General features: G+C 38.2%; 1 protein-coding gene across 2 annotated transcripts in view; it reads left to right on the plus strand.

The window, feature by feature from the left end:
* The window catches only part of BCAP29 (B cell receptor associated protein 29), a 42,951-nt gene that overhangs the window by 3,015 nt on the left and 15,894 nt on the right, over positions 1-24,042 (plus strand). For both annotated transcript variants that reach the window (XM_081244432.1, XM_081244433.1), the window contains exons 3-6: positions 1,100-1,200; positions 6,989-7,139; positions 8,268-8,403; positions 13,578-13,686. In XM_081244432.1, the coding sequence (XP_081100558.1) occupies positions 1,100-1,200; positions 6,989-7,139; positions 8,268-8,403; positions 13,578-13,686 (497 nt within the window). The remainder of the gene's footprint in view (positions 1-1,099; positions 1,201-6,988; positions 7,140-8,267; positions 8,404-13,577; positions 13,687-24,042) is intronic.

Below are 24,042 nucleotides of genomic sequence, written 5' to 3' on the forward strand. Positions count from 1 at the left end.
ACTTTTTTTTTTAAGTTGTAAGAATTTGAAATTTACTTAAGTGCTTATTACCTTTATATGTCTCCTTTGGACTCAGTTAATGTGTTACTCATTTAAAATGCTCTTGTGCAAAGTTTGTTACCCTTTCAGTTGCGTGATGGATTACTTTGTCACTCTTTGCCATTTATAATCCATGCTTTCTTACCTCTGTGTCTTTGCTTATACTGTTCATTCCATCTAGACTATTTCATTTTTTTTAAATTTCACTTTCTCTATGTTCAAATATTGATCTGGGTGGTAATTACATGGGTATATACACACATAAAAGTCCATCAAGCTATACATATATTATATATACACATATATAAATTTTTATATATATATTTTTTGTTTGTTTGTTTTGTTTTGTTTTGGGCCATGCTGCGCTGCTTGTGGGATCTTAGTTCCCCAACCAGGAATTGAACCCGGGCCCTCAGCAGTGAAAGCTCAGAGTCCTAACCACTGGACCGCCAGGGAATTCCCTTTCACGCTACATATTTAAGATTTTTGCTCTTTACTGTGTATGTGTAATACCTCAATGATTTTTTAAATTTCCTTATGGTAAAGGAGAAACTTTCTTACTTGGAGTAGATGTTGAAAGTGCATGTATTTTTTTTCATTATAAAAATAAATAGTGCAGAGTCGGACCTCTTACTCCTGAAATGTTGTTAATTGTTAGAACAATAGATCTTTGTTATTTCTGAGTTACTATCCTGATTAGGGAAATGATATAAAGTGATAACTTCTATTAGCAATTTAACATTTTACTGTAAGAATTCCTTTTTAAGGTTTTGATCATGTATATTTACTTTAAAAGTTATTTTTACTTTAGAATATTTAAGCCACCAGACAGAAGATAATCAAATGCCAGATTATTATTAAATTTGAGAGGTTGTTCTTTATTTCATGAGACATTCTTATTGATAAGAATTGGTAATTCTCTGGCATGACATAAAAAATTAAATTTCTATAATTCTTTTCACTTGCTGCACAATTACCAAAATGTTAATTCAGTATTTAGAAAGTATCTCAAAATGTCCCTTTGATTTTTTACAACTGACGTAATTATATTGCTTTACAGATGGCAGAAGATTTTTTCATTTAGCGTCTGGGGTAAAATTGCAACTTTCTGGAACAAGGCTTTCCTTACTATTATAGTCCTATTGATTGTTCTGTTTCTAGGTAAGTATTAGATTCCTCCTTTGACTAAGCTTAACTCTAGTTTTTACATTATTATTAATGTATTCATTGATTTTTAATTAATTAAGTTGGTGTTGCCATTACTATACAGTTGAATTTATATTACATAGTATATTGATAGTGTGTGGAGTAGATAACTGATATATTGATAAATAGTTGATAGATAGTACTGTTATATACGCACAAGCATAAATTGCAGCAGAGTGCAGTGCTTCTTAATCTCTTTTCTGTTGTTTTAAGATTTCAATGCAGTGATGCATAGCCTAGTTTTCAGAGTTACCAGTTATACAGTCATTTGTTATTTTGGTGTCCTAGGCACCCAGGGGCTTAGCTCTTAGGGAGGCAAACAGGAATAGAATCACTAGGACCTCAAAAAGAGTTTTAGATGCAGGCTGTGAATCTTGATTGGATCCTGGTTGAAAAACAACAACAGCACAGATATTTAGGGACTACTGCAAAAATTTGAACATGGACTGGTTGTTAGATAATGTTAGGGAATTTCTGTTAACTTTAGTTGTGATAACAATTTTATTATTATAAAGCAGAAGTCAGTAACCTGTAGCCCGCAGACCAAATGCCTATTTTTGTAAATAAAGTTATATTAGAATATAACCATGCCCATTTGTTTATGTACTGTCTATGCATGAACACCTGCAGAGTGGAGTAGTTGAAACAGAAACGGTGTGGCCTAAAACATTCACTGTTTGCCTTTAGAGAAAAAGTTTACCAACACCTGTTACATAGGAGTATGTCCTTACGCTTAGGAGTTGCATGCTGAAATATTTAGAAGTGTCATGATAGTTACAACTTACTTTCAAATGGTTAAAAAAAAACAAGTAAAGCAAATGTGGCAAAATGTTAATTGTTGAATCTAGATAGTGGAATATGGATGTTTATTGTACTAGTTTTTCAGCATGTTTGAAATTTTCATGATAACCAGTACCTTAGAAATTAGAAATCAGAAGTAGACTTATTTTTTGGAGTGGAAAAGAATAACTTTATTGCTTTGTCAGGCAAAGAGGGCCACAGTGCGCTAATGCCCTCAAAACTGTGTGTCCTGACCTGGAGCGGGTAGTGAGGAGTTTTATAGTAATGGTTCAAAGAGGGCATGATCAGCTCGTGGACGTTCTTCTGACTGGTTGGCAGTGAGGTAATCGGGAGTCAGCATCATCAACGTTCCGGTTCCAACCGGTCTGGGGTCTATGTGCTTGTGGGCAGCATGCAGTTAACTTCTTCCACTTGGTTGGGGTTTCGGTGTCTCAAAAACGTGCAGATTTTTCCATCCTTTCCCCTTTTGATTGTAGGTCTTTCAGTAGGAGACACTGATGAGCAAAATATCTGTCTCTTGATGCCAGGGTGATTCAGCTTCTTGCCGTGGGTGCCGATCATGTCCCTTGGTGGTAGACCTCCTTTATATTTGCCCAGATGCTGGTGGAGGTATTGTGACGTCCAGGCAAGACTTTTCTCTAAAAGTAGACCTTTAAGGTTCTTATCAAACTGGAAATTCCATGAATCGAAATAGTTACTATGTGTTTTTAGAAGTAGCCGAGCTCAGAGAGATTAAGTAACTTGTCTGAGGTCACCCAGCTACTTCTTGGCACTTCCGTTTTTGATACCCATTGCAGAGTGTGTTTTCCCTCAGAATTCCCTCAGAGTTGTGCTGTGGGTTAGGTAGGTTTTACAGGGGCCATAACCACCACGTGTGCCACTGTCTTATGAGAAAATGTTTCTCACATTCCATATTACCAACCTCTGGGGTGGAATCCTCTTTATAAACCAGAATTAACTGGTGTGAGAAGGTATGAGTAGGTAATTATATCAGGGTATGAATGGGTTTATGCCCCATTTCAAAATGTATTTGTCTCGTGGTAAGTTATTAATGTTACTGATTGAATCTCCAGCCATAGAAGAAATAACACCAAGCGAGTAAAAAGCAATAAGGAAAACAGGTACCAACTTTGCCACCAGCTAACTAAATGACCTTTGGAATGGCATTTCATCTCTCTGAGTTTGGTTTATCCATTTGCAAAATAAAGGGAGAGAGGAAATAATCCCTGCAGCTCTTGCTAGCTCTAGAAGTGTGTTGTGACCTTCCAACTCTAAAATTATCACAAGAACTTCTACTGAAAACTGCCACATATCCATATAAGGAAGGGGAACTTTAGCCAAGCTTCTTTTGGTTACATATATCAGAAATGAACTTCAGCTCACTTGAGCAAGAAAGGGGAACTTAAAGTAAAATACAGGGTTGCTCCACAGCAGCCCAGGGAAGGAAGGAAGCCAAACTCCTAGGAACTGAAGTGTCCTTCTCGTGTCCCTGCATTTCTCACTGGGTCTACTTCACATCTCTACAGACTCTGATACTCTATTCCCACGTCAGAAAATAGGTACCATACAGCTGCCAAGTTTTGCCAATCCAGCGATATGCAAGGATTAATTAGCCATTTCCTTTTTTTTTTGTGTGTGTGTCCGTGCTGCACAGCAAGGCATGTGGGATCTTAGTTGCCCTACCAGGGATGGAACCCACACCCCCTGCATTGGAAGTGCAGAGTCTTAACCACTGGACCGCCAGGGAAATCCCTAACTAGCCATTTCTGAATCCCAATTCCAATTCTAAGGGAAAAAGTCTGATCAGCTAGCACCAGGTATCCAATCCTCATCTGAGAAGCTATGGCCAGGGGGCAGGGTCACAGAGCAGAATCACGACTGCTGGCTGGAGCCTGCATCTGTGGGCAGAGGGAGTAATTAATTCCCAGAGAGTAGGAACATCATGGATGGTTAATGCAGGAGCTTTAACCATGGATGGTAAAGACAGGCAGATAGGAACCTATCCGTGAAGCCTCAGTGTTTCCGTCTCAGGACAGGGGGATAACACGTACTTCACTGAAGTGTCGGAAGGATAAGATGCAGTTACATATGTAAAGTACATGGTCCAGTGTTCTCGTCCACTAGAACAACACTGGTGTAAGTAATGTAAACCCAGTAGGTTTGAATTACTCAAGCTTAATTCATCTATTATTTTGGAATTTTTTTTCTTGTTGGTCTAATAAGGTAATTATTACAAAGTGTTAATATTCCTAGAGCCAATACTAACTGAAAAGTGTGTGTGCATCTGTGTGTGTTTTAGCACGTTGGAACAGGCAGAAAGGAAGTAGGAAACCCAGGAGAATATGTTTAGTGTCAGCACAAATGCATCTTGGGAATTTGAAAGCTTCCACAAGTGATCCAGAAAAAGACTCTGTGTGCCTTATAGAAAATTGATTTTGTCACACCCTCCCCTTATTGTTGCCCCCATCCCACTTTTGATACATGTTCTCTTCATTATTATGCAAGCAATTCATTCTACAAATGGGTTTGTATGACTATTTACATTTATTCTCTGATAGTGCTTAATCTTTAGCATTTCTGCATAATGGATCCAGGAGTATTATTCCTGTTTAATTGCCAATGAGTAATGATCTTCACAGTATTATGAATTATTTTTATGAGTTATGTTTGTTTTACTTTTACTTCTTTTGTAGTGATTGGCATGTTCTTACTATATTGAGGCAATCTGAGAAATAACTAAGCCATGAAAAACAATGAAATCTTGCCAGTTGTGTCAACATGAATGGACCTTGGGGCATTATGCTAAGTGAAATAACTCAGACAGAGAAAGACAAATACTGTATGAACTCACTCATATGTGGAATCTTTAAAAAAATAAAATCAAGCTCATAGATGCAGAGAACAGATTGGTGGTTGTCAGGGGTGGGTGGTGGGCAAAAGGGGTAAAGGGAGTCAAAAGATACAAGCTTCCAGTTATAAAATAAATAAGTCATGGAGATGTAATGTACAGCATGGTGGCTACTGTTAGTAATACTATATTGCATACTTGAAAATTGCTAAGAGACAAGAAAAAAAATTCTGTAACTGTGTATGATGATGGATGTTAACTAGACTTGTAGTGTTTTACAATGTATACAAACATCGAATCTTTTTTTTAATTAGCAAATGAGGAATAGAAGGAAACGTCATCATTCTGATGAAGAACATCTACAAAAACCTAGAGCTGGCATCATCCTTAGTCAGTTGTTGAAAGTTAGCCCCATAATATTGGGAACAAAGCAAGGATATTCACTTTCACTATTTTTATTCAATTAAGTAATAGATTTTCTAACCAGGATAATAATGTCAAGAAAAACTAGAAAGCATAAAGATTGCAAATTAAAAAGTAAAACAGTCATTTGCAGATGACATGATTGTTTATTTAGAAAATCCTAAAGTATCTACAAGAAAGTTACTGTGTCAAAGAAATATAGTGGCATCACAAAATACAAGGTCGATATACAGAAATGAAGTGTATTTCTATGCTATAATCAATAATTCAAAAATGAAATCTTTTGAAAATTCCTTTTACAAATATACCAAGAACCCTTACCAAAAAACTTTATAGGGCCTCCCTGGTGGCGCAGTGGTTGAGAGTCCGCCTGCCGATGCAGGGGATACGGGTTCGTGCCCCGGTCTGGGAGGATCCCATATGCCGCGGAGCGGCTGGGCCCGTGGGCCATGGCCGCTGGGCCTGCGCGTCCGGAGCCTGTGCTCCGCAACGGGAGAGGCCACAACAGTCGGAGGCTCGTATACCGCAAAAAAAAGAAAAAAAAAAAAAAAAAAAAAAAAAAAAAAAAAACTTTATAAAAAGATGTACAAGATCGCAACACAGAAAGCTACAGAAACATTGCTGGAAGAAATTAAAGAAACTGGAAAATAAAAATATCAATTGGAAAACTCACTATCATTGCAATGAAATAGCACTTCATACCCACTAGGATGGTTATAATCAAAAAGACAGAAAATAACAAGTGTTGATGAAGATGTGGAGAAATTGGAACCATCATACTCTGCTTGTTGGAATGTAAACTGGTACAGCTGCTTTGGAAAACAGTTTGGCAGTTCCTCAAAAAGTTAAACATAGAGTTACCATATGATCCAACAATTCCACTCCTAGGTATATACCAAGAGAAATGAAAACTTACGTCAGTACAAGAACTTGTACATGAATGTTCATGGCAGCATTATTCTTAATAGCCAAAAAGTGGAGAAAATCCATATCATCTCATGAATGGATAAACCAAATGTGGTGTATCTGTACAATAGAATATTTTTCAGTCATAAAAACTAACAAAGTGGACTTCTCTGGTGGCACAGTGGTTAAGAATCCGCCTGCCAGCACAGGGGACACAGGTTCGAGCCCTGGCCTGGGAAGATCCACATGCCGCGGAGCAACTAAGCCCGTGAGCCACAACTACTGAGCCCACGTGCCACAACACCGAAGCCCACTTCCTAGAGCCCGTGCTCTGCAACAAGAGAAGCCACCGCAATGAGAAGCCTGTGCACTGCAACAAAGAGTAGCCCTCGCTCGCCACAACTAGAGAAAGCCTGTGCGCAGCAACAAAGACCCAACGCAGCCAAAAAAAAAAAAAAAAAAAGGTAAAGGATAATAGTTTGCCACGTAGCTAGAGATTAGACAGTGCAGTGATGGTAAGTCCTAGATGACTAATAAAAAAGCAAAATACTGTTAACATTCAAAGTTTACCAGTATCCACTTACTGATCATCTGTTTGGAGCATGGTACCCTCCCATGTATTGTAGAGGAAAGACAAAAAGAGAGCCCCTAGCTAAAGTCCACTATCTAACAGTTAGGTCAGTTGTGCTAAAACTGCTTCCCATTTTAATAATAACCTTACATTCTGAAAAGCCAAAAGTAATATTCCCTCTTTTTCTCTGATAGATGCTGTGAGAGAAGTAAGAAAATATTCCTCAACTCATGCCATTGAAAGGAGCTCAGCCAGCAGACCTGCTGCCTATGAACATACACAGATGAAACTTTTTAGGTCTCAAAGAAATCTTTACATTACTGGATTTTCATTATTTTTCTGGCTGTAAGTTTTTTAAAAAGCACAATTTAAAAACATGATTTGTGTTTCTCTTTCTCATTTTTTCTACCTATACTATAGATTTTTTTTCTGTACTATTTCACATACTAACATCTTCATGAAAGAACTCAGATGACAGATCCAAATAACAAATAATAATCGTGGCTTGTAGGTTCTTTAGACGCATAACGCCCTGCATGATCTGGCGCCTGCTGCTCTGACGTGTACACCACGTTCCAACCACACGGCCCTTCGCTGCTCATTCATTCATCCATTCTTGCAACAAATATTTATTGAGTTCCTCTTTTGTACCCATCTCCTTCCTGCTTCAGGATCTTCCCACCAGCTTTCCCTTCCCACCAATTTTCCCTTCCCTTTCCCTTTTTCCTTCCCTCTCTCCCTGGCTAATTTCTACTTTAGCCCCTTTCTCAGGAAAGCTGAGACCTCTGACCATCATTCCCCCGAAGTAGGAAGGTCTTCGGTTGTACACTCCCATAGAATGTGTAATATATATACTCTTCTTTCAAGTGTCATTCGTGGTTGTAATTAAATACTGTTTTAATTCTTGCCTTCCCAAGTAGAACCTAAACTCTGAGAGCAGGGCCTCTGTCTTGTTTCCTGCTATGTCCCCAGTGCGTGGCACAGTGTTTAACACTTAGCAGTTCCTGAGGAAATATCTGCTGAATGAATAAATGAAGATAACGATTACTACTAACAAAGGAAGTTACCTATAAGTAGAAGTGAATGAGCAGTTTTTAGGTTTGGCCAGCCTCACAAAATGCTCTTTAAATTTTGAGCTGAGGGGGGAAGAATGCTTACTGGCCCTGCCACACTGTCTGGAATTCTGTTTCTGCTCGTCCTGGGCAAAGGCCTCTACAGAGAAAATAAGTAAATTAATAAGTACCACTGAACCTGCATTCCAAATGCTAATCTTCTAACGAAGATTCCGAAGAAATGAGACACACGCTTGTTTTGACTGGAAGACTTGAATTAAAAATATATCTTCCTTCCGTAAACGTCACCTCCCTCCACCACGCCCACACCTGAAGGGGAGTCACTGGAAAATTATTACTTAAAGTCACAGTTCCTGCTGATTAGTTGCACACTACTCTGACATTTTTTTCATTTTCTTAGAGTGTTGAGACGTCTGGTTACCCTTATTACTCAGCTGGCAAAAGAGCTGTCAAACAAAGGAGTACTTAAAGTTCAAGCAGAAAATACTAACCAGGCTGCCAAAAAATTCATGGAAGAGAATGAAAGACTAAAACGGGTATTTAAATTTTCTTCTTAAAAACTGGTGTAAAGGGCTTCCCTGGTGGCGCAGCAGTTGAGAGTCCGCCTGCCGATGCAGGGGACACGGGTTCGTGCCCCGGTCCGGGAAGATCCCACATGCCGCGGAGCGGCTGGGCCTGTGAGCCATGGCCACTGAGCCTGCGCGTCCGGAGCCTGTGCTCCGCAACGGGAGAGGCCACAACAGTGAGAGGCCCGCGTACCGCAAAAAAAAAAAAAAAAAAAAAAAAAAAAACTGGTGTAAGGGGCTTCCCTGGTGGCGCAGTGGTTGAGAGGCCGCCTGCCGATGCAGGGGACACGGGTTCGTGCCCCGGTCCGGGAGGATCCCATATGCCGCGGAGCGGCTGGGCCCGTGAGCCATGGCCGCTGGGCCTGCGCGTCCGGAGCCTGTGCTCCGCAACGGGAGAGGCCACAACAGTGAGAGGCCCGCGTACTGCAAAAAAAAAAAAAAAAAAAAAAACAACTGGTGTAAGTGTTGCTGGTATTCCCAAGTGGTGGTTTATTATATTTCAGCATCAGAAAGAGCATTTTCATAGTATATAAGCAGAAAATGACCATAAATAACAATATTCTACAAAATGATTGTTTCAGAAGTATTTTATTATCTTTAAATTTGTGTGTTCTCACACTTTCCCTCCATAGTAGATTAATGCCATTGGACCTACTTCCTGTGATTCAAGGAGAAAACAGTATTCTGGGAATATGAATTTTAGTTCCTTCATTACCATTAATTTTACTTTATAACCTAAAGCCAGTTTTAATAAGTCTCTATTATGTTTCCATTTCCCTTTCAGTTGAATTCCTGTTGTGTTTTTTTTGGTGTGGTTTTCTTTGTTGTTATTGTTGTTTTCTTTAAATGATGGTTATGTAGGAAGCAGACGAACATAGTTGATATAGATTGATGACTGCATATAATATTTTCAGTCGCTAATTTGGTTATGCTGCTGATAATTCTTCTTTGACAACCCTATGCTGTCTTTCCCTGGCTACTCAGGGAGAGTGTAAATGAGATAGTGATGTTTTCCATGTTAAGTAAAAAGAAGAACGAGTGGAAAAATGGAAGGTACAAAATTACTTGGGGTATTTTTTTTCTTAGGTTTAAAATTTAGGAGTCAGATCTCATAGCTTGAGTGTTTTCAGTTCATTTTAAGCCCCATAAGTTTTCCTAATTCTGCTTCTTAGCAAAAAAATAAATCAGTGGAACCTTCAGAAGTGAAACAAATTTTCTTGAAGAAAGAACTCCTAGTATAATGCAATAAGATTATTTCCCTGTTATAAATTAATGAATTACAGTCAATTATGTATTACATCAAATTATATTTATGTAAAAAGTATTGTGATCCTAAATTCTAAAGCCCAGCCTCTTACAGAAAGCACTGTAAGTGTCACCTTTCATCAATGCTAAATGAGTTAGCTGTTACATAGTACAATATAAAGCTTTCTAAAACCTATGAAATAAGTCAAAACTCATTGCAAAAAAAAATTTTTGATACTACAGTGTCATGGTCACCTATTCAGAAACCCCTGTTTTACTTATGATGTCTACCTTATTTTTACTACAAAAACAGGATTCAAAAATGTTTCTTTGGGTAGATTATAACCAGCATCTTTTAAGGAAACTTTTAGAGAATAAGCACCAGTTTATATTTTTACTTCGTTTTGTTCTGTTTTGAAAAAGCATTGATCCACAGATGTCATGTAACTTTCCCTTTGTCATGAATATAGGTCTGGGAAATCAAGCTGTCAGTATTTCTGTATTCAGAAGCAAGCAATATACGTCACTGGAGTGTTTCAGCAGCACAATCAGCCTTATTTGCTTCATTTTCTATCCTTTGATCTCATTTCATAATGGTAAAAACAAAACAAAACCCTCAAGGCTTTTATTAATATATGGTGGCTAAACTCAAAAGCACCCAGCCAGTATTTGTAGACTTACCATGTACCTATCTTGATTTACCATACCCATCATGTTAGAGTAGTGAGTTGTAGCTACTAATAGAACACTGCTTTTTTCCTCTTATTCTTGAACTCCAAGAACATGGAAAGTGTTTTTGTAGTTTTGGTACTATGATTTTCTCATATACACTATAATTAATGTACTTAAATTAGTCTTGTCCTTCAGAAAAAGCACATTCCTTAAAACATTTCTTTTGGGATTGTTTTCAGAACCAGTTACTAACTTGCAAAGAAATTTATTTCATGATTACTGATTCTTTGATCCACCACAGTTTCTCCCTTTTTTTGTTCTCCTCTCCTTCGGTTCCGTGCTGTCCTGGTTCCCTGCTTCTGCCTATCTGTGGTCCAGTCAGTGGCCCTAGATCATAAGTGCATAGATATACTGGGCTAAAGCCAGTACACAGTGGGGAGAAAGTCTGCAAGCTGGATAAAAATACTGTCAGGGCCCAAAGCGTAACTGATTAGCCATAGGTCAGAATGTCAAAGATGACTTCTATTTCAAGATACTTCATGTAGGTTTTGAAATACCAGCTGAGGAAGGATAAAATTGCTGAAACATCTCTTTGTTCTCTATCAGAGATACATTATCTAGTGGAAAGTGCATTACGCTGAAGTCCAAAAGACTTGGGTGCCAGTCCCAAATCTACCGGTAATTAGCCTTGTGACCTGGGGCAAGTCACCTCATTTGTTCTGGGCCTCAAGTTTATAACTAATAGCTAACATTGTTCACATGCTTCACAGTAAGGTATTAACTCTTCCAATTGTTGCAACAATGCTATGAGGTTGGTGCTGTTAATATTTGCATTATATAGATGAAGAAATGGAGGCACAGAAAGGTTAAGCGACTTGCCCAAGATCATTCCACTAATGAGAGACAGACCTAAGGATTGAATCCAAGCAGGCTGCCTCTAAAATCCACACTCTTAACCACATTGTTCTGTGCCCTTCAATCGTATGCTAACCTATGAAAGGACTTGCAGATGGTGCCTGGGACGCATTTCTGTTGTGATATTCAGTTAATGAAATGAAATAATTATGAAAGACCAATTAACTTTTAATTTAACTGCTTTAGTATAACAACAGGGACAGAGCTTTACTTCGTACTTGTTTTCTTCCCAGCCACTTACCAAGGTGGGATAAGGTGGGTGGGACAGTGAACATGTGTATTATTGTAGCTGGTAGCTATTGAATTTCAGATTCCAGGGCTCTTGGTCTTTCTCCAGCATCAAGTTACACAAAATAAAGTCAAACAAGTTGACAGGTGCAGTAATGAAAGCTTATTTACAAGACTGACACCAAATCCAACTTTTCCAAGTCAGTGGCAATAATAATTCAAGCAGGCAGGGTAAACATTCCTGTAACTCAGTCGTTCTCTTCCAATTTGGGTAATCACTGGAGGCTGTGTTAACTGAATTCAGTGAAGTAACAGCTAAGATTGTTTTGAACTTGAAATGGTCAACAAACTGGTAGAGATTTGGAGGGTTTTTTTCCTAGTTTCTGCTCTTTAAAAAAAAATTTTTTTTTTAATTTTGGAGATACGAGGCTCCTTCGGTTTTAGTAGGTTCTTCAGTCCTTTATCTCCTAAAAAAATTTCTTGGAATTATGCAGTATATTCATTCGAGCTTTAATTCCTCCTTTGGATCTGCCTATCTCTGTTATAACACGGTAGTATTGTATTCGATCGTGTGCTGCAGTATCTATGCTCTAGTCTCATCCTTTCCACTAGACTGAAGTTACCTGAGAGCAGAGACCATGCTTCTCTTACACTTTTACTCCTTATAGTACATTAGTACATAGCACTGTAAAATATTTGCATGTAGTAGTAGCCGTGCTCAGTAGAACTTTGTTTTGCTTGTTTAATATATCAGCTTACATTAGAAAAGGAATCACCCTGCAGTAGAAATTCTTTACTTTGTCAGTCTGTTTTAAATTGTCCTGAGTTAACTTTTTTACCTGACTACGGAACCTTTCCATATCAAATTGCTGCCTTGTACTTGGTCAAATAACTCACGCCTGTATATACATGTTCTGTATTTCAAACATTAATCTAATTTGCCTTTCTTGGTAACTTAACATCTTACAATTTCTTTTTGATAAGTCAACTTCTTCATCCTATTAACGATGATTTCCATCCAGACATATAGATGATGAAATTTTTACCCCATGATGTTTTTATTTTAGTCAAATATTTTACTATTCAGATCTTAATTTTTCTTGCCTAGAAAACATAAGCTACAAACATAAACATTTTAAAAGCCAGAATAGATTTGAAAATATAAAGAACATTGTAAAGGATTAACCGAATAAAAGTAATTTGGAGACTGTTCAATGAAAATTAGGTAGAATTGTCCAGGTGAAGAGATGGCCCTGTCAGTCTCCACTTACCCATCTCTATCCTGACACCATTATATTCTTCTCTTATGAATTCGTCTATATAGAACTAGTCTGAGTAGACAGCTCTGCAAGTGGAACGTAATGGCTTTCCAAGTAGTACTGTCCCCAGAACTTTTTTTTCCTTAGAGTAACATCACGCACTTAAGGAAAAGACATTGTTTATCTAAATATCTTTGAAAATACAATTTTTTTTTTGGCTGTGTTGGGTCTTCGTTGCTGCGCGTGGGCTTTTCTCTAGTTGCAGTGAGCGGGGGCTACCCTTCATTGCGGTGCACAGGCTTCTCATTGCGGTGGCTTCTTCTGTTGCAGTGCACGGGCTCTAGGCGCGCAGGCTTCAGTAGTTGTGCCACGTGGGCCCCAGAGTGCACGGGCTTCAGTAGTTGTGGCTCGCAGGCTCTAGAGCACAGGCTCAGTAGTTGTGGCACACGGGCTTAGTTGCTCCGCAGCATGTGGGATCTTCCTGGACCAGGGATCAAACCCGGGTCCCCTGCATTGGCAGGCAGATTCTTAACCACTGCACCACCAGGGAAGTCCCTGAAAATATAATTTTAATTGTAGCCCAACCAGAAACTCTTTGTTATTTTCATTTCAGAGATTTCAATCATAGAAGAAATTTTGTGTGTGTTTGCCAAATACCAACTTTCTGCTAACAGAAGTTTACATTATAAAAAAGTATAAAATACTGAAAAGGACAAAGAATAAAATAAAGACGAATAATGTAAAATACATTGCTCATCTCTTTTCCTGAAAGAATGGCTATTGCAATCTAATGTTACTTCTTTCTATAACTCTCTTTTCTGATAGCTCTTGAAAAACCATGGCAAGGAAGAAGAACACATTTTGGAAGCGGAAAATAAAAAACTAGCAGAAGATAAGGAAAAACTGAAAACTGAATTAAAGCAGGCTTCAAATGGTAACGTTGTATGCATGCACAAAAGTAGGAAAAGTATTGTGATATTTTATGCTGTTACACTTCACTGTTTTTCCTAAAACAAAACTCATGGCTAAATGTTCTTCTGGCTAAAATACCAGGAGTGACCTATTTATAAATTCCTGCTCAAATACGGAGATAAAACACTGTTTCAGCCAAGAGAAACATGCTCTGTTATACATACAAACATGTAGGTGTTTCAGATCTGTGTTGTAAATACAGATGTTCCAGCCTTAGCAAAAGAGCTATGTTCCTGAAAAGTTGCTTGTAAACACGTTTGGAAATGAATCACATTTTTCCGTCATAGTATATTGCTTCTTTGAAAGAAGCAATGACAGGGGGATTGCTTATTATTATTATTGATCTTATTTATTATTATTTATCTTATCTTATGATTAATCTTATAATTATTATTATTATTATTTATCTTATTATTTTGGTTATAAGAAAATACGTTGCTTATCTCAAGCCCTAATATTTTCTACCTGCCAGATATAAGGAAAATGTTCCTTGAAAGAGATGGATAGGGATAGAATAAGCCACAGTCTAGGATGCCAGCTGAGAGCTTGAATGTCTCATTCCAAAACACATTGCAATGAGGACTTGGGGTAGGGCATCCCAACTCCATTTTCCTGAAGGCAGCTATTTCTTCTACATTTTTGGTTTTTTGAAAAATAGCTCTGTTAGTATTTTCTTCTTCTTGGACAACAAATTATTATTGCCTATAGCTGCATAGCACAGAAAAGTCCCAAGTCCAGTGTCATCCCAGGAAACTCTGAATAAAAGTTTATGGCTTGACCGCTGAGCAACATTCCTGCATATGACATAGTCTTTGATGTTGTCCAGATACTGGGGAACCTCTCAGTCAGAGTCAAGATAATAACCAATGCATAGACCTTCTCCAATTTCAGATCTCTTCCACTGCTTTGTGTTGGGAATAACTTGGAGAACGTTCAGTGACTGAATCAAAGATCTACTTTATGCCATTTGTAAGTTTAGTTTTTTTTAAATAGACCTCAGTATAATAGAAGTTTCTGTACGATAACTTGCTGTTTGATTATCTATGGGCATTGTTTGTGTAGAGTTGAGTTCATCAAGATGTATTTGAGGGACTTCCCTGGTGGTGCAGTGGTTAAGAATCCTCCTGCCAGTGCAGGGGACATGGGTTCTAGCCCTGGTCCAAGAGGATCCCACATGCCGCGGAGCAACTAAGCCCGTGTGCCACAACTACTGAGCCTGCTCTCTAGAGCCCCCAGGCCACAACTACTGAAGTTCGCGTGCCAAGAGAAGCCACTGTAATGAGAAGCCCGCGCACCGCAACAAAGAGTAGCCCCCGCTCAACACAACTAGAGAAAGCCTGCGCGCAGCAACAAAGACCCAACACAGCCAAAAATAAATAAATGAACCTATTAAAAGAAAGTATTTGAATTTGAGATGGAAAGCCTGAAGATAAAAGCTAATTCTGTTTAAAAAAAATCTGTAGGCTATTTCATATATGATATAAAATATATAGTTACTTTCCTACTTCTTATTTAAAGTAAAAAAAGAAGAAATCATTTAGAGGCAGCAAGTTAAAAACTAAGTTACTCTTCTAGACAAGGTGGTAGATGATGTGATAGGTATAGAGTATAGCTCAAAACTCTAAACCTTCTCATAGTTGGTGTCCTGTTGGCTCTTCTGCGATTCCAGACAAGTTGGAACATGATCATGAAGTTTTAACATCTGTATGAAAATAAATTTAGTCATCAGACATTTCAAGTGAGAAATAGTGTTCTTTTTTTACCCAGCACAAAATATTGGTGCTAATCCTTCTGAAGAATGCAAGGGACTATTTCCAAAACACCTTTAATTAGTTTAAAAAATTATGTTAAACTTCTGCTTTCTTTTTTTCATATTTGCCAAGGATCCTTTCCCTTATGTTGTAAGGAGAGTAGGACAGAAATAAAAAGACAGACAAGAATAGGTTGTGTGCCATGCTACACCTCTCCTAACCCTGGCCAGCTTAGTTCTTTCTCCCTTTGCCTTTTTTTTTTTTTTTTTTATAGTGTTTTTATTTTTACTTGTTGACAGTTTTGCTTTATTTATTTATTTATTTTTGGTTGTGTTGGGTCTTCGTTTCTGTGCGAGGGCTTTCTCTAGTTGTGGCGAGCGGAGACCACTCTTCATCGCGGTGCGCGGGCCTCTCACTATCACGGCCTCTCTTGTTGCAGAGCACAGGCTCCAGACGCGCAGGCTCAGTAATTGTGGCTCACGGGCCCAGTTGCTCCGCGGCATGTGGGATCTTCCCAGACCAGGGCTTGAACCCGTGTCCCCTGCATTGGCAGACAGACTCTCAACCACTGCGCCACCAGGGAAGCCCCTCCCTTTGCCTTTTAAAAATTCCAACTCTGAGATATTTTGAGCTTTAACCTCACAAGTCTGATATATAACTCGAAACTCGGGGCTATTTTGAGTAATATAAAGAAACTCAATATTTCTTTAACAGACAATTCATATGTTTGGAGAAAATGAACTCTTTGATAATACAGGCATTTTGTTTATGATCTGATAACAAGAGATGCCAAGCTTCTGTGTTTGAAGTGTAGACTGTAAAACTGCTTTTCAAAGTGAATCAATGTTGAGGTAAAAGCAGATTTTACCTGTTTGAGTATGTCCTGTTTGGTTCCTGCAAGGTGTGTAGTATTTTATGAACACATTTTATTTTAGATAACATTGTTACTGACCTTGAGAAGATCAAAGTTCCATTTCTAAAGGAGGTATAACCCTGGCTATGTTCTCTTGACCTATACCAATCAAACTCATTAAGACAAGGACTAAGAAATAAATTAGTAGTACAAGATTTGGATGAATTCAGCAGCACAATGCTTTGTACATAGTACCATTCAAATATATTCATAGATTTCTAAAAATTTAGGGTATTAAGGCTGACAGTGCTTAAGAAATGTTTTAGCAAGTTCTTTTATATTTGAAAACTGAGTAGAAAGGCAGTGTGGTTTGTTTCTCAATAGAGGTAGAGTATTTTCCATATGTATGGTCTTACCTTTAGTGTTTCTTTAATCTAAGTGAAGCATTTTCTCCAAATATATTAGGAGAAGTAAAGCATAAATACAAAATGTCTGTTTAAACTGATTCAATCCAAATTGGAAAAGTGCTATTCTGAAGGCAGGTATTAAGAGCACTCACTCTATCAGTAGTGCCAAAATCTCAATCAGTTTTTAACCACCAGCTTAGATTTTTGACCAGTTAGTAAATTACCTGTGCTTCAGTGCAATAATGTGACCCTAGTGAGCCAAACGAGAGCGTGCATGTCCCCAAGCACCCAGTTTACACTCATGACTAACTTAGTCAGGTGTAAGGACCTGATCTGTCATTTTTAATGATTTGTTTAATGGTAACTCTGATGTCCCAGTGTGTGGAGTAATTGGGAAAGGGCAGTGCCATGAAAAATGAGACCTTAGGCTCTAAAGAATTTACAAAGTTCACAAGCCCTCATAAAAAAAATAGACCTTGTATGTAGTGGAAAACCTTCTGATATCCAAGGAGACTGACTTTGAAAGACTCTTCCAGGAGAGCTTTCCAGTATTTATTCTTAATACTTTCCCAGTGTTTATTCTTTTTTTAAATTAATTTCTTAAACTTATTTATTTTATTTACTTATTTTTTATTTTTGGCTGCGTTGGGTCATTGTTACTGCGCACAGGCTTTCTCTAGTGGCGGCGAGTGGGGGCTACTATTTGTTGCAGTATGCGGGCTTTTCATTACTGTAGCTTCTCTTTGTTGCAGAGCATGGGCTCTAGGTGCGGGGGCTTCAGTAGTTGCAGCACACGGGCTCAGTGGTTGTGGCTCGCGGGCTCTAGAGCGCAGGCTCAGTAGTTGTGGCACATGGGCTTAGTTGCTCTGCGGCATGTGGGATCTTCCTGGACCAGGGCTCAAACCCGTGTGCCCTGCATTGGCAGGCAGATTCTTAACCACTGCGAGGCAATACATACCATTCATACATTGCGTGCATCCAGGTGGTGGTAAAAGTGGATACAGTTTTGAAAGTGATCGAGTTGCATGTGGACATGTCGCTTCCTCATTCCTTTAGGAGCAGTAGTATACCCATAACATGGTACATTGAAAGTTATCAGGGCTGCCATTCTAATAGTAGAGGTTGAGTAGTAGTGTATTTCTCCTACATAAAGGGAAAAGAAAAAGAAGAAAATACAAAAAAGTGATTGAGGCAAATTCCTTGACCCTGCCCTTATTCTTTCTTCCTTCCTTGCCTTCCTTTTCTTCCTTCCTTTCTTTTTCTTTCTTTCTATCAGCAATTTTTTAGGAACTATTCATATAACTTACTCATTGTAAGATCATTTAACATGGAGCATAATTAAAACTGTCCTTAAAAAGCATACCTATTGAGGGACTTCCCTGGCAGTCCAGTGGTTAAGACTCTGCTTCCAGTGCAGGAGATGTGGGTTCCATCCCTTGTCAGGGAACTAAGATACCACAGGTCACACTGTGCAGCCAAAAAATAAAAAATAAAAAGCATACCTGTTGAGGATAAAGCAAATTTTTATTTTATTTATTTTTCTTCCAGTTTTATTGAAATATAGTTGACATATGGCACTGTATAAGTTTAAGGTGTGCAGAGTAATAACTTGATTTACATGTATCATGAAGCAATTATCACAATAAGTTGAGTGAAGGTCCTTCATCTCATACAGATACAAAATTAAAGAATAGAAAATAATTTTTTTTCTTGTGATGGGGACTCTTAGGATTTCCTCTCTTAACAACTTTCATGTATGACATACACCAGTGTTAACTCTGTTTATCATGTTGTATATTACATCCCTAGTACTTATCTTATAACTGGAAGTTGGTACCTTTTGACTGCCTTCACCCAATTCCCACCCCCACCTCTGGTAACCACAAATCTGGTCTCTTTTTTATGAGTGTTTGTTTTTGAAGTATAATTGACCTACAACACTATGTTAGTTCCTTTTACACAACATAGTGATTTGCTGTTTCTATACATTTCAAACTGATCACCATGATAAGTCTAGTCAAGTCTAGTTACCGTAAGTCACCATACAAAGATATTACATATTTACTGACTGTATTCCCCACACTGTACATTTCATACCTGTGACTCATTTATTTTGCAACTGGAAATCTGTACTTCTTAATCTCCTCACCTATTTCTTTCTTCCCCTTACCTCCCCTCCCCTCTGGCAAACACCTGTTTGTTCTCTCTATATATATAACTCTGTTTATGTTTTGTTATGGTTGTTAATTTTTTTTTAATTCCACGTATAAGTGAAATAATACAGTATTGCTCTTTCTCTGTCTGACTTATCTCACTTAGCATAACATTGATCCCTTCTAGGTCCATCCATGTTGTCACAAATGGCAAGATTCCATTCTTTTTTATGGCTGATTAATGTTCCATCGTGTGTGTGTCTGCATGTGTGCACGCACGTGTGTTTGTGTGTGCGTGTGTATTACATCTTTTTTATCCATTTATCTTTTGATGGGCAGTTACGTTGCTTCCATGTCTTGGCTATTGTAAATAATGCTTCAGTGAACACAAGGGTGCATGTATCTTTTGTTCTCTAATTAGTGTTTTAGTTTTCTTTGGATAAATACCCAGGAGTGGTATTGCTGGAGATAAAGCAAATTTTAAATGCTATCTAAATGAAGTATATACAAACAGAACAGAAACTGATTGTAAATGCCCATTCTGTGTTCCTAAGTATTGGCAGCATATAACAGGGACCTTAGATTTGGACCAGGAAATGGAATCTTCTAATCCTATTTAAACTTCTCCTTTACCAAATAGAAGGTTTATTTTTTTCCACTCTCAACTAGTTTATTCAACTCTGTTCCTGGATAAATGCTTCTCTGTCACTGTGGCTTACCTTGAAAAGAACTAGCATTCTAGCATTTCCTTTTACAGACCAACTTCACTACCCTTAAAGATGTTCAGGTTTTTTTAAAAAATCATCATTAATGCCAGTAATAAACAAATCATACTAACATAGGGACCAGGGAGTGAAAATAGTTGAAGTGCTTTACAAGAGAAATTGAAGATCAAGATAAGAGAGAACATTACAAGGGAATTACTATTCTGTATATCAGTAACCCTAAATTCCTTCTTCTTGAGTTCCTTACAAAGGAACTGTTTGAGCCATCTATCTATCGAAAAATAAATTCTCGAAGTCCAAACTAAGCATATCTTACAGTTGCAAATTCTTGTGAGTGTAAATTCAACTATCTTTAACTTGCAGTTATAATCAAAGCCACCATCTTATTTTAAATTCTGCAATGCTTTAAAAATTTTGGTAGTTTTAGTCATATTTTTTTTGTTTTATGACCTTTTAATGAGTTTCTGTGCTTTGAATAAGAAAAAACATGTATTTTCTCCTCTGTTTACTTATCTGGAAGTTTCTGCTTCTTTAACATCTCCTTCCCTTCCTTTGTTAGCTGAAAATAAAAGTCCATATTTTAAAAGAATAGCATAGTTGATTTGAAGGATGTGGCAATAGACTATATGTAATTAATAGTACATCAGTTATTTAAAGCAAATAAAATATATGACCCACCATTTTAGTCAGGGTTTAGCTCTTAGGTTGGTTTTTTATTTTTAAATGAAAGATATATTGCCATTTATTAGTTTATATTATCTCCAAATGCAGTTGCTGTTACTGTCAAACCAGAAGAAGGAGGCTTTCTTGCTGTGAATGCTTTCCTTGCACTAATATGTCATGGTGATATTTTCTCCTGCTGTTCCCTATTACATTCCTATTTAGTTGTGATGTTTTCCTTTTTGTGAGCTTCCTATCTGTTTGCAGGCCCTATATAAAGTAAACTATTTAAGTGTCATCCAGTGACCAGGAGGAATAGCTACAGGGAAGATAGTAACTGAAGACAGAAATTCAAGGATACCTTTCATAGCATTGACAATACCAGCAAGCATGACTGATGCTACCTGAGGAAAAGCTTTTATTAGGTCTACAGAGGGGCATTAAAGCAAGAGAAAACAGTCTCTTCCCTGAAGAGCTTTATAACCCAGATGGATGGATCCAGCATACATACATAAAGTGACTACAATTTATTTCTTCCCCTGTGTGATGCGTGAGTCAGTTTACTAAAAAACATAGAGTGGAAAGTGCTAAATGCATACTGAATAACAGAATGTTCCAGGTGATAAGAATATAATCAAGCATAGTTCTCCAAGTATGTTGATGGACATATAGATTGGATCAGCTTGTATCAGGTTTATGTTTACTGCCAAGTGCAGTACAGAACTTAAACTGGACACCTCTGCTCTAAAAACACTTTTGAAATGGATGGAAAACCATCAGCTAGGAAAATGAGCTGGAAAATTAAAGAAGGAAAAACCTTTTCTTCGTAAAACTAAATCTCATTGCAGCATCCACTGTCTGTATAGCCTTTGTTCTTTCGATAAGCAAAATTGGAAGGGATAAAATGGGGAACTTCTTAGGAGGTTTCTTAAAGTTTCCAGTATAATTTGGATCCTCCTCTCCTCTCATGCTCTGATACTTTAATTTATAGTTCTTTTCAGTAAATTTATAATCTAAGAGAAAAGTGGTAAGACTTAGAAGTGTGTTTTAGGAGAAGGATCAGAAAACTATGGCCCATGAGCCAAATCTAACCTGCTGCCTTGATGTTAGAAATTAAAGTTTATTAGAACAAAGCCATGCTCATTTGTTTACATATTTTCTGTGGCTGTGGAGTTAAGTAAACTGGACAGAGTCTGCATGGCATAGAAAGCTGAAAATAAGGGAGTTCCCTGGCAGTCCAGTGGTTAAAACTCCGAGCTTTCACTGCGGAGGGCCCAGGTTCAGTCCCTGGTTGGGGAACTGAGATCCCACAAGCCGAGTGGTGCGGTCAGAGAATAAAAAGAAAGCTAAAAATATTTACAGTCTGGCCCTTTACAGGAGTAGTTTACTGACCCCTATTAAGGATGTTCAAATAAGGAAGAATACCTTTTTCAGTATAAATAATGGTGTTGAAGAGATTGGTTTCTGCTTAATATTGTTAGAAAATTTGCTGTGCACTTAAGTGCTGGTTGAATGAATGTTGATCAAATAATTTAAGAAATTATATATGCTTATATATAGTGAAACTAGTTCTTTGTTTACAGTCAAAGTAAACTGACTCCTTCAATTCTCGTATATGATGGTTTGTAAATTCTTCTAGATTCCACGTGTTGCTTCTGCTTACACACGCACTTGCTTTATAAAGCATATCCTTTTCAAAGCAGTTTGTATAAAGCTATACCTACACAGTACTTTGCCTAAAACGTACACCCTGGTTTTTAAGTGCAAAGCCAGCATATTAATATAATTTGTAATTATTCTTTGCTAAGTCACAGAGCCAAAATTCTTTTCTTAAATACATTACTTAGCAACCCAGCTAAGATTAATGAAGGAAGTCTTCATGCATTTATTGGTGTTTCATTCGCTAATAGCATAACAGTGGGGTTGATTTTATTTATTAAATTATAAAGCCTGCTCGTCAGTTCCTTGGCCCCGAGTCCCAGTAATCCTTATAAGTATCAGCATGCCTCACATCCCTGTCTTTTCTAAAACCCAAAAGCACTTCACCCATAAACCTCATTCATGTTCATAGTCCCCCAGAGGGTAGGGGCAGGCACCAATATACCTAGCGATAGGTAGAGAAATTAAGACACACAAAAAAAATCATTCATTTCCCCTTTGTTCGTGTGACAAATAGAGCTGTAATTGGTTTCATGCATTCATGTTTACTCTTTAGTATAATTGTTTGGGCAGCTTTCTTTCCATTCCTTCTAAAGCATGTCCCTGCCATTAGTTTGGCTTCTTCACTTTGCCACTAGAGTGGCAACACCAGAGATCTGATTATGCTTCTTCACTTCTTAAAACTCTGTATTGGTTCCTGTGACCTTTATAGCTCTTCAGGATGGCACACGTGGTCTTCTGCGATCTGCCCCCCAGCGTCGTCTCTGGTTTTGCCTGCCCCACCCTTGTCCAGTCTACATGTTGTACCCCTACTCTATTACGTATGGGAGCTGGTAGTTCTCCTAACAGTGGTGTTCCATCCCCCTTCCCCTTTGCCCAGGACCGCAGGTCTGTCTGCCTCTACTGCGCTCTTCCTTCGCACCCTGCCAGCTTGTGCTCATCCTTCAGCTCCAGCATCGCCGCCTCTAAGGAGCCTCCCTGAAACTCTCTCCCTTCAAGCTGGGTTGAGTGGCTTCCATCTGGACCTCCATAGTTCTGCATGGATACTAACTTAATAGTGTACTCTGTAGAAATCACCTTTCATTTGTTTACCTTTCTCACTAGATTGTAAGTGCTGTGAAGGCAAGGGCCACATCTAAGTCAACTGTTGGTCCCCAGCACATACTTAGTGTTCTAGGCCTGTTATCTAATAGATATGAATAAATCTCACCCCCAAACACTGGTTCATCATAATTAGGCCCTTGCAAACTACTTACCTCCTTCTTCTTCCTCCCCTCTTCCTCCCCCCTCCCCCCTTCCTCCTCTACTTCCCTCCTCTCTCGAGGAACCGAGCTCTGGTGATAGTCAGGTATCCATCACTTGGTACCCGCACCCAAGCATCTCAGCATTGCTGAAGGAACTAACTTCTTATTTTAAATAAATGGTCACTGCATTCAGATGGTCCCTCAGCACTGTGACAGTCCTACTGAACTTCTCTAAAATCTTCACTTTTTCACTCTCCAGAACTACTTTAGATCTTCTCATCTCACTTCTAAATTCTAAATCCACCCTACTTCGTTGGGCACAAAGAATTAATCAAAAAAGTCATCTTCTCACCACCAAAACTACTGTCCTCCCTCAGCTGGGCTCAAACTCTACCTGTTTTGGGGTTACTGTGGATTAAGTTTCAATCCCTCTTCTGCTTTGGCTCCCAGCCCCACTATCCTTCTCAAGGATTCTGTTTCTGCGATTACTTCCTCACTTCCTATCACCCTACAGACATGTTCTGGCATCTCCTATCCCAAAACATAAAAACAAAAACTTCCTTTTGTCTGATATTCCTTCACTTACTGCCCCATTTCTCTGCTCTACTTCATAGCAATTTATTTTTTTCCTTTTAACTTTTTATTCAGACATAATAAATTCAAATCACAGGAGAGAAGCAAAAGTAATACCAAAAAAAATGCCCTGTACCCAAATGATAACACCTTACGCTTGCCTTATCCTTTTCTTTCTCTTCATATTTTCCTCTCACTTATTATTTTTATATTTTCCAAATGGTGATTTTCTAATTCTCTTATTCCTTCTCCATTTATTAGATGCCATTCTATTGTTAAAGGAGAAGCTTTCC

Source organism: Mesoplodon bidens (assembly GCF_964165515.1).
Source record: "Mesoplodon bidens genome assembly, chromosome: 9".
Taxonomy (NCBI): Eukaryota; Metazoa; Chordata; class Mammalia; order Artiodactyla; family Ziphiidae; genus Mesoplodon; species Mesoplodon bidens.